Source organism: Mus caroli, chromosome 1, assembly GCF_900094665.2.
Source record: "Mus caroli chromosome 1, CAROLI_EIJ_v1.1, whole genome shotgun sequence".
NCBI classification, from domain to species: domain Eukaryota; kingdom Metazoa; phylum Chordata; class Mammalia; order Rodentia; family Muridae; genus Mus; species Mus caroli.
In genome coordinates, this window is record NC_034570.1 from 33,148,067 (window position 1) to 33,166,515 (window position 18,449).

Below are 18,449 nucleotides of genomic sequence, written 5' to 3' on the forward strand. Positions count from 1 at the left end.
GGTGACACCAAGTGTACCCCTGAGACTCAAAATCTATATCCCTGGTCCAGAATGGCCTCCCTTCTTCAGTGGCTCTGCGCCCATTGGGGCAGACTGTCTGTGAACTGTCCTCCCGTCTGTCTCTTCACCGGCACATGTAAACTGTGACGTCACAACATTAGGAAGCTCAAGTCAGCCAGTGGTTCTCCAGTGTGGACCACGTGTACGGTTCTCACCTCAGATGAAAACATCTTCTTCTCAGCAGCTCAGGTCAAACCTGTCCTCAGCCCTTTCTGTCACCAGTCAAGCCGTTAGCAGCCTTACTGGCTCTCCTTCAAAACACTTCCAGGGTCCAGCCTTCCCTTCTAACTACTGTCAGTATCAGCAAGTGAGAGTCTATCCTCTCCTCCTGAGTTTAGGGTGACTGAAATACCCCACAGGCTTTTGTCTTGAGCACTTGAGTATTTCCAGACTGTCCAATGGCCGGTGGTACCTACAGTTTGAGAGGCTGTGGAGTGTAAGACGTGGTCCTGAGGTGGTGAAAGTAGGTCACTTGAGATGAGCTTTTACAGCCTGGTCCTGATTCGGGCTGTGCTCTTTGCTCCCTAGCCCAATGTTATCCATGTCAACAAAGAGCTGCCTCTCACTGCTAGTCCTCCTGGCATCCTCTCAAACCAGGAACCAAAACAATTCTCAATTACTTTGACTCAGAGAGAAAAAAACATACAAAAAAAAATTCCTATAGAAATACTCTTTTGTTTCTGTTAGGTACTATGGTCACACCTGTGCATGGACACCTGTCACCTCATCCTTCCCTGCTTCTGCCTCAGACCATCCAGGTCCAGCAGCCAGCCTGGTCCTTCTCATTCCTCCATTGTGTCATGGCACTCCTCCAGGTTAAACCCAAGTTTTCATTCATAGAGAAGCTGAAATCCTTCCTGTGGCCTAACAGACCTTCATGGCAGGCATCCCGTCTCCACGGCTCTCCTCCTTACTCTGCTCCAGCTTACTGTTGGGAGGTCAACCCAATGTGAGGAGATGTGTCCCCACACAAGGCATCACCACACCCTGTGGCATGCTCCACTTCCTGGGGTCTCCTAGCAACCCCTCACGCCTTACCTCACTCTCCTTCCATACATCTCACTTTTTACATGATTACTCTAACTTTTTTTTTTCATTTATGAGTACACTTTAGCTGTCTTCAGACACACCAGGAGAGGGCATCGGATCTCATGACAGATGGTTGTGAGCCCACATGTAGTTACTGGGAATTGAACTCAGGACCCCTGGAAGAGCAGTCAATTCTCTTAACCGCTGAGCCATCTCTCCAGCCCTAAATGATGACTATAAATACCCTTCTTAATTTGTAAAAGGTTTATTTTATTTTTATTTACACGTTAGCTCTCTGTGTGAGCACACGTGTGTGTGCACACGTGAATGTTCATGTGATTACACACCTGCATGTCCAGGAAGTCAGAAGAAGGCACTGGATCCCCCTGAGCTGGAGCAACAGGTAACAGATGGTTGTGAAACCACCTGATGTAGACACAGGGAACTTGGGGCATCTGTAAGAGCTCTTAGAACCCCTCAGTCACTTCTCCACACACACCCCTTAGTTTCTCAGCTTGCTCTCTAACCTCCAACCCCACATGCCTGCCCTCCACGGTGCCCTGCTTTCTCCTCTCTCCATGACATATATCACACACAATAAAACGGTTGAAACAGAAATTTGGGGAGAGTAAATAGTTCAATTGGCTATCACAGAGCAGGGAAGGCTGCTCTGGAAATCCATGCTAAAGTGCTCTTCCTTATCTTTATTATTGTATGGAAAGAATGACATGGCCCCAAGTGAGATGATGCCCAAAGGGACAGAGCAAAGACCCATTCAGTGGTCGCTAATAAGCAAAGGTGGGTAAAAGGAACAGTCAACAGTGATGAAGCGTAAGATCAAGTGAAGCCAAGCATGTTATTAAGAGAGTGAGGTGCCTTAGGAGGGAGGGGCCAGAGTCGTTTAAAGCTGGGAAGGCAGCCCCAACAGGCTAGGCATTCCCCTTTAACTGTGAGAACTGAAGCCAGAGTAAGTTTGGTAGGGGTGACATAGACAAGACATCAAATGTCCATGAGAGATACGGGGGCCATCCATTGCTAAAGTCCTGTTTCTGGAGTGCCTAGGATCACCAGGGTGGAGGAGCCCTATCTGTTGTTAGGGCTTCTACCGACAAATGAAGAACTGTCCACTTTCCCATTTCTTCTGTTTACCTTTTTGTTACACAGACAAGGGTCACCGTTTACTGTGTATCAACAGAATGCTTAAGGCTGTGACCCACAGCAGTATCTGTAATGGAGGGATCTGTGAGGCAACAGACAAACAGAGCTCCGGTAAATATGTGGATCATGTTTGCCAACTGTGAAACACTGCGTTCCCATGACTAACTGAAATAGGAAGCATGACAAGCAGGACTGATAAAGTACAGAAGAACATGCAGAGGAAAGAGGTTGGGGGTCATTCCTAGAGGCACAGAGGTGGACTAACTGTATTCTCAAATGTTAAAGTCCATTCAAACTTAATGCAGCAGGGGGCTGGAAGTGTGGCTCTCCCGTCCTCCCGCAGCCCACTCTCATCAATTTCCTCATCCCTGTAGCCTCTCAATCAACGCCTACCCTCCCTGTGGCTGTAGAGCAGAACATCCTCAGGAAAACACACACACACATATACACACAGACACACATGCACAAACACACACACATGCATACTCACGAAAATGTGCATGCACACACACATACTCACAGTAGACACAAACGTATATAGATGGGCACACACATGCACGTACACACATACAGCACATATGCATGTACACATATGTGTACTCACATGCACACAACCACATGCATGTGCACACATACACACACTCACAGCACACACACTCACAGCATACACACAGCACACATACATACAGACACGCGCATGCATGCAGGCATATGTAGCACATATACTTGCACACACATGTTCACATACATGTACACTCACACATGTGCACAATCACACACACATGCAATCACACACACAGACAGACACACATGTACATACTCACACACATGCATTCACACACAAATACAGACACACATGTACACAGTCACACACATATACACACACACACACAGCCTCTTCTGTTGTTAAGACCACATGAAAAAAAAAGAGGGGCAGGGGAGGAAGAGAAGGATGAAGAAGAAAAGGAGAGGGAAGGAGGGAAGGGAGAGAGGGGAAGGGGGCAAAGCATCTCTATCGAGCCCAGACCTCTTAGCACTTGTTTCTGAGGCCAGAACACAACTCGGCAGCTCACTTGATACGTGCTGTGTTTACATACAACAGTGAATACGGTTCCCATTCCTCTTCACATCAGCAGCCATAAATTACACATTGGGAAGTATGTACAAAGCCTAACAAGTTACTAAGGGCTCAACGTGGGGACGTGTGTCCCAAATGGAGAAGATATCAGTCTTTAACACAAAGGTGTAACTTAAACTTGCCCTTTAAGTTAAAGAGCTAATGTAGAACATGACTACTGAGAACAAACTGCATCCACCACGGCTGGAGGACTAAACCGTCAAGAGGAAAACCCCTGCCTTCGCTGAGATTCTACCCTAATGTATTCATGGACTTCACCTCAATTCCAGATTCAGGCTGTCAAACCGTCTGGGGCTTTGGGCATTAGAGGTAGAAGGAAAGGCAATACGGCTGTCTCCAAGAGTTATTTGTAATTATAACACATCATTACTTCAGAGACTTTCTCTGAGGGCAGCCCACACGCCAATCACTGTTGTAGATGCTGATCAAATATGAACTCACTCACATTGTACAGCAGCTACTAAAAGGGTTTACCACGACCCCCGTTACAGGGTCATCTCCAGCGCTATCAGATCTGGACATAATATGCAGAAAGAAGGGTCCTTGACAACAGAACTTCTGAAGGTATGCTGGTCCTGAACCCTGACCTTAGGGCAAACCAGACTTGTGGAAGGGTAGACAACAGCTCCAGGTCATGCATGCAGCTGTGGAGATGGGGGCTGTAAAAAAGCTCCAAAGAGGCTCTAGCTTCTGTAAAAGTATTGCTGGTGCTCAGCCGATCACACGTGCTCTGTGATGGGCTGTGCCTCCAGCAGCCCTGAGCAGTAAGTCATCCTAAGTATCAACTGCCTGAAAATGTTAAGTTTCCTCCACTTGAATCTTGTTGATTCTGTACTTCATGTCATTGGAAAGAAAGCTCAAAGGGTTCACAAGAAAATACACAAAGAAACAGTAAACATGATCCCAGACTTGGGAATACTACCCCGGAGGGGGCCTACCTTAAACAAGGGAGAATCATGTCACTGGGGCTTTGTTAGACAGACCTGAGATAATCTCAGAAGTCATCATCATTTTCGTTATTTTCTAGCAAGTAAACACACACACACACATACACACACACTTTTTCAGAATCCCCACCCCCTGCTTCTGTGAGACTTAAGCATATACAATGTTGCTGTTTTCAACTCCCCCCTCCACACTGTGTCACTAACACAGCTGACCCTGGCCAGGGCTCACCATATTATCTTTTCCTCTAACCACATTGCTATACTAACAGCCCCACCTTGTACCACCCACTGTCTCTGCCACAGAACTACTGCCCTTTTCTCTAGTTCTCTTCTGTAGAAACTGAGCCTATCTTTTCAGTCACCTGGGCTCCAGACCCAGAATTTGAACTCAGTTCTTGCTAGTCTGCAATCAGTGACCACCCTGTGTCCTCCACAGCTGAAAGACTGTACTTGAATTTTGACAGAAGAGGGCTGAAGGTACACACCAGGGTGCCTCTCCTGCAAGACTCTAACTGTATGGTGGCAGGAAGCACAGCGGCCTCACTCACACTTCTGATTAGCCAGAGATTTGGAATCAGCACACACATAAGGCTGTGGTTGAAGAGGTGCCAGCCTTGTAAACCTTCCAGATGTTTCCTAGGGGAGGAAACTTTACAAGAATGGAGAAGAGAGTCAGGGAAAACAAAGCAGGCTTGCTAACCAGACCCTGCTGGGCCTACCCTCCTGCCCACCTTAGGGCTAGAAAACTTGGTTCTAATTTCAGTCTGAGGCAGAGGAGGCAGAGGAACAGGAAGGACACCATCATGCAAGGGGGCCTTTTTTTGTTTTTGTTTTTTTTCCGAGACAAGGTCTCTCTGTGTAGCCCTGGTTGTCCTGAAACCCACTCTGTAGACCAGGATGGCTTGGAACTCAGAAATCTGCCTGCCTCTGCCTCCCAAGTGCTGGGATTAAAGGTGTGCGCCACCACTGCCCGGCAAGGGGACTTATCTTAACAGGCATCTTTTTTTTTTTCAAATTTTTTTCAATCAATGATTATAAAGACCGAAGTCACTTTTATTTAAGTATCTATAAAAGGTCTAAAAAAAAATAGAAGTGTTTCCATATGCCAGCCTCCACCATGATCTTCAGAACAACCTAGATGGAACAAGGGATGCAAGTGCTTTCACAGTGCATGTGAGGTGGCCAGTGCTTGGCTCTCACCCTTCTGAACCTCTGTAGGACAAGCCAGGGCCTTGCTCTCAGAGAGTGGAGGCTGAGCATGCACATGCGCACATGCTTGGTCTGGGTGTTCTCAGAGGGTGGAGGCCATGCATGTGCACAGTGTGGACATGAGGAAATGCAAAGTGCTATACCAGTGCTGTTGCTAAACCACGCCATTCTGTCCCAGAGGACCCACCTCCTTCTGCCATGGGGAATGAGAATAAGTACCAGGTGAGCATGCTAGGAAGGATGAGACTCCAACAGACAGGAAAACTGAGTCTCCTGGCTCCACACGGGAGGAACAATCTGACAGCATACTTTGACTTGAAAATATTCTACCTCACACATGTAATTAAGAAATTCTAACCGATGTGAATATGTAATACACACTCTGTTTTTGCAGATGCCTTCTCGACCGACAGGCTGGTGCCGACTTTCATTTGGAAGAAATCCATTTTCATACAAAGGTAACCGAGAGTGACAGGAAATAGGAAGCCTACATCGTTTATCTTCTGTGAACTTGGAACGAAATCAGTTAATTGCTTTTCTGGGAAGCTATTTTGTAGAATCACAGCATTCCGTTTTTGTGCTCTTACTTGTGATAAGAATGGTGATTTTTAGAAAACTCTAGTCATAAATATGCTATGTTTAATCAATACATCTTAAACTATTTCAGTGTACATTTTAAGAATGGAAATATGATCAACCAAACAGCTACTCTATTCTTGTGGATGAAGAAGCAATCACAACTAACAGCTAACAGTCTGTTAACTGACACTCAACTTTAGAGATCTCTTTCAAGACCAACAAAGCTAGGGGTGAGAGAGCTGACTCTGCCCATTGGATTTTAAGTATGGTTCCCATCCCAGCCATCAGACGCCTGTGCAATAATGTATTCAAATCACTGCTACTGATTAACAGCAAATGGCAGTAAGACATACAAGTTTTTATAATACCCCTTAAGACACTGAAAACTTCCCAAAAGGCTGACTCTATAGTCTGTGACACACCTTCCCAAATCAGGTCCTACTTTCATATGCTTTCTTCAGATTCTTCAACCAGCAGGCAAGCGAAGTATAACATTTCATAGCTCCTGATGTATGTGCCCACCCCTATGGCTCAGCATATAAATAGGTACTAAATTTGAGCCTGATATAAAGTACCTTTCAAATGAAAAGTTACTATTTTAAAAACAATTTTGCATTACCCCACGAGTCAGAGATTGAAAGACCTTAGTATTGGGCACATTTAAGTTTCATTGTAATCAATGCTTAGGAAGAACCTTGGTAACATATTTATATAGTTATTTACATGTTTTATAAAAATTGCAAATTCCACAAAACTGTATCAACTCTTCTATTTAGTAGTCCCCAAGTGTGTGTGTAAAACTATTCACCATGCCTGTCCTATGATGTTGTAGAATGCATGCTTCAGTCACTAGTTAAGTCCCCTGCCTCTCACCTAACAACAGATACCTTTCCAAGTGGCACTCTAGGGGAACCCCACTTAATGAGGGGTGGCGTCAAGAATAGGAGACTCAGCTATAACAACAAAAATATGTTTTTCATTAAACCCCAAACTGAGCTGGGATAAGCCAGCTGAGGCAGGTGTATGGTTAAGGAATCCTCTTGAGGCTTTTAACTTCCACATCAAACCGCACTAGGTCTTTCTGCACTAATTACCCATTATTGAAGAGTAAAGAATTATAACAAATAAGTCTGGGGTGGCAGATAGAATACAGTTGATGAACTATGAGACCTGGCAAAGAGACCAGTGTCCCTTTACAAGGGTGGAGAGGGTGAAAGAATATTCTTGGGACTAGAAGGCTAATTTTAAAATTAGTTTCGACTGTGAGATAAATTGCAAATTAAAAGCTAAGTGTTTGAGAGCAATTTATTCAATTCATGGGGATAGATATCCTGAAGGCACAGATCACGTTGTAGATTTTTAATAATCTCAGTGATACTGCACCTAGCCACCATCTGACCAGGAATGTGCTTACACAATACCAGACAGCTACTTGCATATTCTCCCTCCCTCCCTCCCTCCCTCCCTCCTTTCTTTCCTCCCTCCCTGCTCTCTCAAATCTCATTTATATCTAACACATCTTTCAGAATCCTGATGCTTGACAATGTACTAAGTCTTGTTCTATAGCTAACATCCTCAAGTACTTGAGGAATATAAGTGATCTTGTTGTCACTTCCTCTATATTTCCCTAGAAAACACTTCCCGTATGTTACTGGAAATAAGTGTTACTAAGAATGCATTTTCAGATTGGGAGTATTTTTTAAGGTACAGACACACACACACACATACACACATGCACACACATATGTACAAGAGACACAATATACAGAGACACACAGAGACACACACAGATATACATATTCACAGGCACACACAGATACACCCATATACACACACACACACAGGCACACACAAATGCACACACACAGATGCACGCACACACACACAGACATATGCATACAGATACACACACACACGAGATTTTCAATTGCTTGCTATGTCAGATTGTTTTTCACTCCATAAAGTAAATCTAGTTGATAAAATTCAGTTTCTATGTTGTTACTGTGTGTTTTACTGGAATAGCCTAAAACTACCAACCTGCAGAAGGGCATTTGTTAACCTCCAGGAAAACAGTTTAAAAGAACCTTGTCATTTGCAGGCAGAAGTGAAGACCAGACGCCTGCCATTTTGAATGAGTCTATTGCTTACTGTGGCAGTGAATTTCATAAGCAGACATGGCCTGAGAGTCAAGTTAAGTTTTTCCTAACATGCAAAGCTTTTAGCTAACACAGAGATTGACTCCTCTCTCACACCAGCTCGAACTGACTCCACAGATAATACTCCAATTGCCCCATTTCTGCCAATGCGCACCTGGCCTCACTGGCACACTCAGGACAGAGTGTGAGAAAGCAGCAGACTGTCAGTTTCCAAGGCTGTACGTAGGAGCAATGAAGCAGTTTCTACATGTCACTCTGACCTCTCCGAGATGCCCCCTCTTCCAGGCATGGCCCTCTGGCTGTGAAATCACTGCACTAGTACATAGCATCATTTTCCCTAATCTTGGATCCTCACAGGGCAGCACAACAATGTCCAGACTACTGATAATAATGCCTCCCTAAAACTGTATGGTGATCTGCGCAAGGCTCCTGGGTATAGAAAATACAGCTCGGTGATTTTAACCAGAACTGACTACCTCACTGGATTCTAAATGAACAGTTACCTGATAAACAGGAGTTCCTGCTGTATGAAAACATCATTTTAATAAGGAATCAACTAGAAGGAAAATCATAAATGGATCCCTGGAGGTGTAAGTTGGCCACTAGATTTTCTCTGCCAATAAAGATCATTTGATAGAAATGATAAAATCTAGAGTTTGGAGGAAATCAGTTGGATATAGTAGTCTCCATGTGTTTCTTACAGACTTTACAAACAAATGCCTAGGCTTAGCAGTGGAGAGCACATGTTGCTATCTTAAAGTTTTATTCTCAGCATCCATGTCAGGCAGCCACCTGTAATCCCAGGTCCCTGGTATCCATCATCTCTGATATCCATGAGTACCTGCACTCAGGTATACACACACACACACACACACACACACACAAAGAGGGAGGGATGGAGGGAGGGAGAGAGGGAGGGAGGGAGGAAGAGAGAGAGAGAGAGAGAGAGAGAGAGAGAGAGAGAGAGAGAGAGAGAGAGAATTTAAAAAATAAAAAATAAATCTTTTAAAAAGAATGCCTGGAAAAGCTACATTTTGCTTTCCCCATTCCTAAGGCTTCCTGCTTCCTAATTGCTAGAATACATTATGAACGTATGAACGTGTAATCAAAAGAAGTGTCGGTTCACACATCATGACATTTCCTAATTAAACCTCAGTCAACACCTCCTGGAACGCAGACAGTTCGCAAAGGTAACAGGGTCATGTCCCACTGGCCCGTGCAGAGTTCTGAGACCATAGCCTGGGAACTCTCTGCTCAGCCTCATCAAAAGCACAACAGGACTCATCAAATCCTTTGTCTCCTTTGGTTATTACATCAGACTAAGATGTGACGAACACCCCAGTCACATCATTACTCCATCTTTAGAGAAGAACATGTCAAAGGGAAAACAACTTAGCAGTTCCAAAGAACCGTGTTAGGGAAAAACCATTCCAGCTTCGACACTACATCATGGGGGGACGACAAAAGCAAATATGCACGATCATGATTTCTCCTCATGTACTCCTGACAATCATTATCAATTTGGAAGACACTATGAGACACACTACTCTAAAAGGATTGCTCTCCACCCAGATTCAAGCAGCTAGTCGCTGCCTTGCGACCTATCGAGTGGCGGGCTTGTGGGGGATTCTCAACACTCAATGTATCCACTCCACACATTCTGTAATGCAATGTGCAAATGTGGTAGAACAAAATCAAAGCGCAAAGAGGGGCATATGAACTGAAGGACTTCCTTCTGAGAATACATCTACACGGCCTAACACACGAATGGGAATAGGAATGACTTGGAATCATAAGCTTTATAAAGTGGGTGGGATACCTAACATATGGGAATGTTGACCAGACTTAATATTGATTTAATACTTGACAAATTCTTACTTATACACCGTACAAATTCAAATTCCACTAAGAAGTTTATCATAAAACTTTTCAAATTTGATTAAAACGTTCAGAGTTCTGAACTATTTTGTGGAAATATTTTGCCTCCTTGAAAGTGAAGTACATATGGCCTTTGAGGTGACTTATATTGCTGCTTTATACCTTAGTCAATGCCATCTTGTTCATGAAATCCCCATGAACTCAACTGAAGGAGGCATTCCATGCTAAGTAATTCCTACACAACCACAAACATATATATATGTGCATTTCAGTACAAGACAACCCTATTATAATGAATTTGGAAATATCAAAAATTATAACTTCTATTTGAGTGCTATGCATCTTACCACGTGGCTGGGGAGGTGGGAGGGGCAGAAACATAAGACTTGTATTTTCAAGTCAGGCAATGACAATGAACTCACCGCTGCCTGCTTGGGGATGCTGAACTTGGCAAGCTTGGCTTTGGCTCGGGCTGACTCTGGTTTGTTGGCCGGGACCCCTCTGTAGGCTGTGCAGTGCACAGCAGTTTCTGTGGAAGACTTCAGCTTAGGTGATTCGTCAGGAGCCTGGTCCTGGCCATCCATTGGCCGCACGTAGGCAGTTGGTTTCTGCTGCACCAGGCTGGGTTTTGAAGCCAGGGATGGGGGAAAGTTCTGAACACAGTGTCCACTGCCGCCGTGCTTGGCTGCCATTGCAGGTGGCCTCTCCTGGGTCTGAAGCCCCGCCTCCATATTGCACACTTGCTTGGCCCTTGTCTGCTGTCTGCCAACACCATCTCCAAGCAAGGTCCTGAGAGAGCCCTGTTGCGCTGAGTTGGAAGAAGAAGGCAGTGATGGTGAGGATGAGGCTCTCCACACACAGTGAACAGGTTTTGCATTGTGGCTTTTTGAGATCTGTACAAAGCAACTGCCTCATGCCCCTCCTTACCTGCTCTCTGTTGGCCATCGGAAGGTGGGTGCCCAGCCTTCTGCCAGCTCATGGTGCCTCTCTTGCCCTGCTGCACAGGGACAGCTGCAGGTGTAGAGGACGCAGTGCTGCAGACGGATGAGGGCTGGGACTGGGCTCTTGACTCTGCCCCAAAATGTTCATCTATCTTGTTCACAGGAGTCTGAGGGACACCTGGCTTGGGGACACCAACAAGATGACTCTGGTTGGATCTATCAGTTAAAAAGTCTTTCATCTCGTCATAATTTCCTAATGTATTCTGGATCCGGTTGGAGAGTTCATCCCCCTTGTTAGTCTGGAGAAAGAAAAATATCCAGGGTAATGTTGGAGACAAGATACAGGCAGCAGTGGGCAGGTTCCTGTCAGGTAACAAAGACAAGGCTGATACACTCCGAATAAAAACTCATGGACAAAATTGAAGTCCTTATGAGCTCTGAAGATAGCTGTTAGCCTCCGCATTTTTCAAGAACTAGAAACTTGTAATGGATAACTTTAGGGTATATTAACAAACAGTTGTTACTGGTATTTGTGCTATGGCCGAAATGTGTGTGTGTGTGTGTGTGTGTGTGTGTGTGTGTGTATGTGTGTGTGGGGGTCTATAATGTATATGTAACCTGAAAATCAGAACATTTACTCTAACTACTTCATTAAATGGTCTAGATTAGGTCTTTCTAGAATTAGTGTATTGTTGTTTTGTAGAACTACTGAAAGCTTTTCTTGAAGACTTAGGTTTGGCTCACAACAGGGTTGCTTCCAGATCCTAAGCAAGTACTTATTCTTGTTAGAAACACAGGGTGTTAGGCTAGAGGAATCACAGTAAATGAGAAGCAATACAAGATTAAATATGGAAAATTCTCCTGCCCTAAGCAGACCATGTTACCATGTTACCATACAGCCGAAAAGTAAGTGAACTCTTGGACAGTGTTTCATTTTGGAAGAGAGAGAAACTCTGCAATGCTGGTAAGAAGCACAGTGTGTGTGTGTGTGTGTGTGTGTGTGTGTGTGTGTGTGTGTGTGTGTGTATGGAGTGGGGGTGACAAGTTGCAAAATTGGTTCTCTTCTTACACCATTTGAGTCCCAGTGATCAAACTCAGATCCTTGGGGTTGGTAGCTGGCACCTCCACCACAAGAGTCATTCTGACACCCTCCAATCTCCTTACATGATCCACACTTACCAAATATATAACCTAGCCTCTTTTGAATGGGATATAAGAGCCCCGAAAACATTAAGATGCATTAATTTTGGAACCAAAGAGATGGAGTCTGAACTCCTGATAAAGTCATAGCAAGTGGGTCTTAGTGTCACACTTTGCTTGTGATGTCAAGGAGCCCACCGAGCCATGCAAGCTAGACATTGATGCTCAGGGGTGTGAACCCCACTGGGTGTGACACCACAGGAGCAACGGGATCTTCCTAGGCTAAATAGACCAAAAACCAAAATGGAGTTTCTTGTTGACTCTTTCTCAGGGCCTTCGGGGCAGCTGAAAGGGAAGGTGAATAGCTGAAAACCATCTACCTTGTAGGGTTCGCTGAAGAGCGAGTAACCGGAGTTAAAGCTGCCACTGTCCTGCTGTGTTTCTTGACTTCTTCTTTCTCGCTCTTTCCTCCGTAACGCATTCCTGTCCGGTTCATAGACACTGCACCAGGAGAAAGGAAAGAGAACAACCCCCAAAATTAAAGGGCCAAGCCCAAAGTCATGTACCTCTGAACGCAGACATCTGGTTAATGGATAAATGACAATGACTGAATAGACAGGGATGAGATTAAAGCTGGGCTCTCAGCAGGCCAGCTGAACTCCGTGGCTGAAAATCACGTGTTCTTCCAGAAGACAGGTTCCAACCAGAAAGACGCCTCTGCCCGATATGAGGGAAAGCAACCATATACGCAACTCTGTCAGACGGTGGAGCGTCTTGCTCAGGTCCTTGGTAATTACTTCAATGTGTAAATACAAATTATGGGGCGACTTCCTCCGGTGACACTCACTGCCTCAGAGTGCTATATGGGAATATTCCTGGCTGGGAGTGTGTGTGTGTGTGTGTGTGTGTGTGTGTGTGTGTGTGTCGTGTCTGTGTTTCTGTAGTGATTCTATCATTAACTAGCTCCCTGAAGAGCTGTTAAAGCTCCAGGCTACAGTGGGTTTCTGCTGTTATGAGCCTCCTCCTGATCTCTGCTAATCAGTCACATCGTCAAAGACGACGGAATCAATTCTTCCTTCTGATATATTTGACACTATCGCTCCTCCTGACCATAAAAACTGGGTTAGGAGGAGGGGCTGCAGGAGGCAAAGGGGAAAGATGGAATGTCAGTCCTCTCACGAGGAAAAAAATAAAGGGGTTCACTTGACTAGCGATGAGAAAGTGACTCTAACTGGTAAAAGGAGGCACACTGACCTTCTGGGCTCACTGGCCTAGTGTGGACAGACACACCACCCATCAGCAAACATATACCCTAAAAACTTGGTACTGTCCTCATTTCTTAGCAGAAGCAAAGAATGATGGTGGCATGTCTGCTTGATCTGGGGAGCAGAATAGGAACCAAGAGGCCTACCTATTAGTTAAAGGTCTCCTCAAACAAAGAGGCAACGACAGAAAAGCTACTCAACCCCTTCCCTCCCTGGTATCTCCGTTTGAGGCAGGGATGTATCAGGGCACTGCAGTAAGGTCAAAATGAGGATGTGGTTGTAGGTAATTCAGAAGAAAGAGCTAGGACATTGGAAAGCCAGGATATTGCTATTAAAACACGGTTATAAAGAAAAGGGTCTGTGGGTTGGAAGAACTTTATGAAAACTGTAGTATTTTGAATGTTGAATGCCTAATTTTAGTACCTGTGTTGTGCACATACATGCAGGGGGCACGAGGGACACGGGGATACAGCGATTAAAAGGCACTCCTCATCTCAGTTCAGCTTGTGCGGCCGGGGCATATTTTAAAGTCACTGTCTGAGGGGCGATCCTACACATGCTTCTGGCAAGGCTGCCCGTGCCCCCGAGGCATTTAATTTAAATTTAAAATCAGGAAATGCTAAAATATCCAGAGCAAGGAGGCCATTAGCATTTTAATTCATTCTTAGTACATTACCCAAAGTTATTAGGTTCGGGAGCCTAACTGGTGTCCTTACATTAAAAAAAAAAATTGTCTACCAACAGAGAGGCTCATCCTTCCGATGTCACAGTCCACGGCTGAGCAGCGCAATGTGGAACCCCCAACACACTCAGGCAAGCCCAAAGTGACTGTCCTGTGCTGCTGGTAGTTGCTTGCACTGAGTCCCCGGCTTCTGTAAACGCTGCATGGGTTTCACACACTGACAGGATGGAAGGACACATGATTTATGGCACAAGGGCATGAAGTGGGCTTTGAGCAACAGGACAACTCTAGTCTATCACCAACTTCTACCTTTTAGACTTAGGTCGGAATAAAGACCTTACATCCCTTGCCTCTGAACTTCCCTCCTCCAGCACCTGGGGTGCCGACCTTCAAACAGAGACCTCCACACACATGCCATGCAGGCCAAGCCAAGCACACACAAGACTGGGGTGATGCATGGAATGGCCTTATGCGGGATGAGCAACGTGGGCTTCTGAGGAGGCCCCACACACCCAGAATGATACCTCCTGCATCTGCTGGCTGATGCCTGAACTTCCAGAACTAGAGAATCATTCCTCTGGCTTAGGATATCTTCACCCCTGTAAGAAATACAAACACCACAAGAAGAAAGAGAGAGCACTTTAAACCCGGCAAGCCTGCATGTGGTATCGTTGCGCGTACAGTTCTGCCGGTATTCCCCTCAAAGGCCTATGGGAAGCTGCACATGGACACTGGGATCCAAATGGGAGGTGTGACAATGCTCCCCCCACCCCCAATGCAGTGTTAGGACAGAGGGAAAAACACAGCTTATTCTGCAACATGGTTTAGATGTCTGAGATGAAGGCAAGGGAGTGGATACTACAGTCAGCTCAGTGGCTCCCCAGGACTTGGGAATAAGAGTCACGTCATACTTTAGGCAAACTGGAGCTGAGGAAAAGCTGTTCCTGTGTACATGAACCCCTCCCTCTTTTCCAGCCTCTTTGGGCCTGAAGAGACAAAATCAAAACCAGTCCAAGATGCAGTCTAAGGCTGAATAAAAGTTTCCTGTGTGGTTCAGCCCATCAAGCAGACTATGTATGATTTGAGACAGAAGGGGCCAAGTACCCTTACAAACACCGGTCAGGACATCCAACAGAATAGCTGCACCTGCCGCCCTTTCTCGGGGCCACCACAAAGCCTGCACAGTATATGCTCACACCATCAGATGACCCTGTGCAGGACCACAGTCACATAACCAAAGGAGATTAAAGGAAACACAAAAGAAAGGACCAGCTTCCTCCATGCCTCCTCTTTGGTCTCGGCTTCTTCTACAGCCTCCGCTGAGCAGAGGCATCACACCCTCTCCTTCTTAACTAAACATGAAGCCCCCAGGTATGATGTCAGGCTGGAGGCGCTAAAATATCACCTGCTCACAGCAAACGCCACTCTAAGAGAAAGGCAGGATCTCCCATGTTTCCCAATCCCTCACCAGTGCTCAGCCCTTTTGCTCCTATAGACAGTGGTGGCTTAACTAGTCCACCTCTGCACTAATTACAGAAAGCACCCATGCACAAGCTCGCATGGGCTCTCTATCTATCACCCTGAGAGCGGCCCACCCCTCACTTCCTTGCCCCTTCAGCAATCTGAGGCCTGTGCCATTGGCTTTAGTACCAAAGGCACCTTTCCCCTGAAGGTGGCAAGTGGGGTCGGCTTCCTCAGGATGTCAGACTGGTCCTAGATAATCCTCATTCCTGGCAGACTGGTGTACCTGTTAAACTCAGTAACTGCCACGCCGTTTCTGCCTTGCTAACAGATGGTAAAGTCTCTATCAACTGTTAAAGTTTTCCCTTATTTCCATAGAAATTACAAGAATCACACCCCCGAAATGTATATCACCAAATGCATTTATTTATTTTGCACAGAAGTGTGGCAGTCAACCGCCATAATGTTATTTATTGTTTATTATGAATGCAGAACATTCCCAGAAAACGGAATCTTTTAAATCAACTCCAAAAAAAGAGAAAACACTTTTAGGGTTTTTTTTTTTAAGCAAAATTTTTAAAAAGATAAAAATATTTCTGATTGTTCTTCATTTACTTGATTTTAATCTATTAAGTCGGGTCTCTTGTTGGGCTCAAGCCAAAGCCAATATGGAACATGGGTAAGAGGAAACATCCAAACAAGATAATGTCCAAAACGAATCTATCCTTAAATGCAAGGTGAAAACATGAAACTAAGTAACATTGTTTGTAACTCGGGGGACATCCTCCTGTCACAAACACCTAAACAGCCACCTGAAGTCTGTCTGCTGAGTGTCCATACAATTCCAGTTAGATACAGTCAGGGGTGAGAGGTATTTTTACTAGGCTAGCTTTTCAAAATCAAGGGCTCCAGCATGGCCACACACTCCTTCCTCTCAGTCCTTGGAAGATGGGAGCAAGAGGAAGTGAGTCCTGTCTCAAACACAAGGAAGCTAAATGGAGCAGGGATTTAGAAGAAGAGTTAGACCGCTCATCCTAGATCCTTGAAAAAGGACATGCAGAAGAGACAGGAAAGTCCAAAGCACTTTACTCATCGCCACTGAGAGAGAAAGAGGTGTCCACAAACCAAGGCCATGTCCGTAAGCCAAGGGTGAATTAACAGAAAACACAGAAACAAATAGGATAGTTGAAACAAAGAAGCTATTCCCCATACAAAAAGAACAATGAAGGAAAGCATGTTAGTAGTTACAATTTTTCCCAGTGTCCAAACAACAGAAAAGTATCTTTTTCTAAGGAGCCCGAGGCAGAGCACAGGCACTCGCCCGCGCGCGTGCACGCACACACACACACACACACACACACACACACACACACACACACACAGGATTACCATGCATCCTAGACCTGCAACAGACAACAGAATTCCAGATCCTAAACAGTCACAACTGGTGCTGACAGCATTGCCTATCCCAGTCTCTCCCACACTGCGCTCCCTGGAAGAAAAGGTGCTGATGAGTGCAGCCAACCCGGACAGCTGAGCCCAGTGCTTGACCTAGCCAATTCAGCTGGCCAGGACGAGCACTCACCCACGTGTAGCCCACCCACATAGGAGCGCTCATTCCAAACCAACTGCCATTTCCCATGGAGGTGGCTGTCAGCAAGGGTATATGGAGCCAACTTCAGTCCTTGACTGGAATCATGTTTTGCTCTTTATAAAAAGATCATCCTAACTTACGGTGTGTCTCCAGATTAGGGGTTTAGCATTCACAGCATTGGCTGTTGTTATAACAAAACACCCGAGGCTGTATACCTTATAAAGAAATGGGGGCTTTTTGTTTTTTGTTTTAGTTTGGGAAGCTGAACATCCAAGGTCAGATGGTTTTAATCAGCAGTGATGGCCTTCTGGCTACATTATAGCATAGTAGATAGCATCATTTGGGGGTTCATAAGAAAGACCCAAAGGATTTACCATCCATGCCCACTTATGCCGCAATTCACAACTAAACAGTCTAGGAAAGAAGAGTAAGCCCTTTTCAATGCAGAGAACACCTAGACTAGATGCCACCTTTTCAAAAAGTTCCAGCCCCACAGCACTAGGCACCATGCTTTCAACAAAGGGGGCTCTGGGAATTCACTCATACCATCTCCAAACCATGGCAGTGACTAAGTAAGAGTTGAGACGAGGGTGATTATCTCCTGACCTTTAGGGATATTAGTCTGGTAACCATGCATTTAAAGAGGGTATCTTTCAAACAGCAGAAAAACAGCTTAGTCCAAAGCCAACTCCTCAGTTCTATATGTGAGGGAAATACTCGGGGCTATGGCCAATCCTTCCTACTGCTGAGAAGCTATCTCAGAACAAGAGAGAAAGGAGGAAGGAGATCACTCATAAGCAGCATGGGCACCAGGTATGTAGACAAGCTCTGATCTGGGCCCCGTAGGAGGGTCGGGTAGAAGAGAAACCACTGAGCGGTCCATAACACAGATCACTGCTGGGGGAGGGGGGCTTTCCAGAGCTTGGGGTGGTGACCTTCGCCCTTGGCAGGCAACATGACTAGAACTCTGTTTTCAGAATCCCATGGCCTAGGTTTGCCTACTGCCTGTCCTGACTGCTCCCCTCAGAGCAGGTTTCTCTAGCCTCTCCCAAGAGCAGAGGATGTAGGAACCCCAGGGAACGCTCTCCCCTTCTTCCATTCTCCATCAAAGATAGCTGAGCAGCCTACCATGGAGGCCATTTTTCAGACACTTTGAGCTCTTTCTTGGCCAGCACACTGATGGGTATGAACACCCAGAAGGTGAACAAGGAA

The 18,449-nt window shown here is 45.4% G+C and overlaps 1 protein-coding gene across 2 annotated transcripts in view; it reads right to left on the minus strand.

Annotated features, from left to right (window-relative positions):
• Aff3 (AF4/FMR2 family member 3) overlaps positions 1-18,449 on the minus strand; it is a 442,217-nt gene that overhangs the window by 341,191 nt on the left and 82,577 nt on the right. For both annotated transcript variants that reach the window (XM_029480447.1, XM_021160510.2), the window contains exons 2-5: positions 14,707-14,781; positions 12,616-12,736; positions 11,082-11,394; positions 10,577-10,962 (exon numbers count right to left, since the gene is read on the minus strand). In XM_029480447.1, the coding sequence (XP_029336307.1) occupies positions 10,577-10,962; positions 11,082-11,394; positions 12,616-12,736; positions 14,707-14,781 (895 nt within the window). The remainder of the gene's footprint in view (positions 1-10,576; positions 10,963-11,081; positions 11,395-12,615; positions 12,737-14,706; positions 14,782-18,449) is intronic.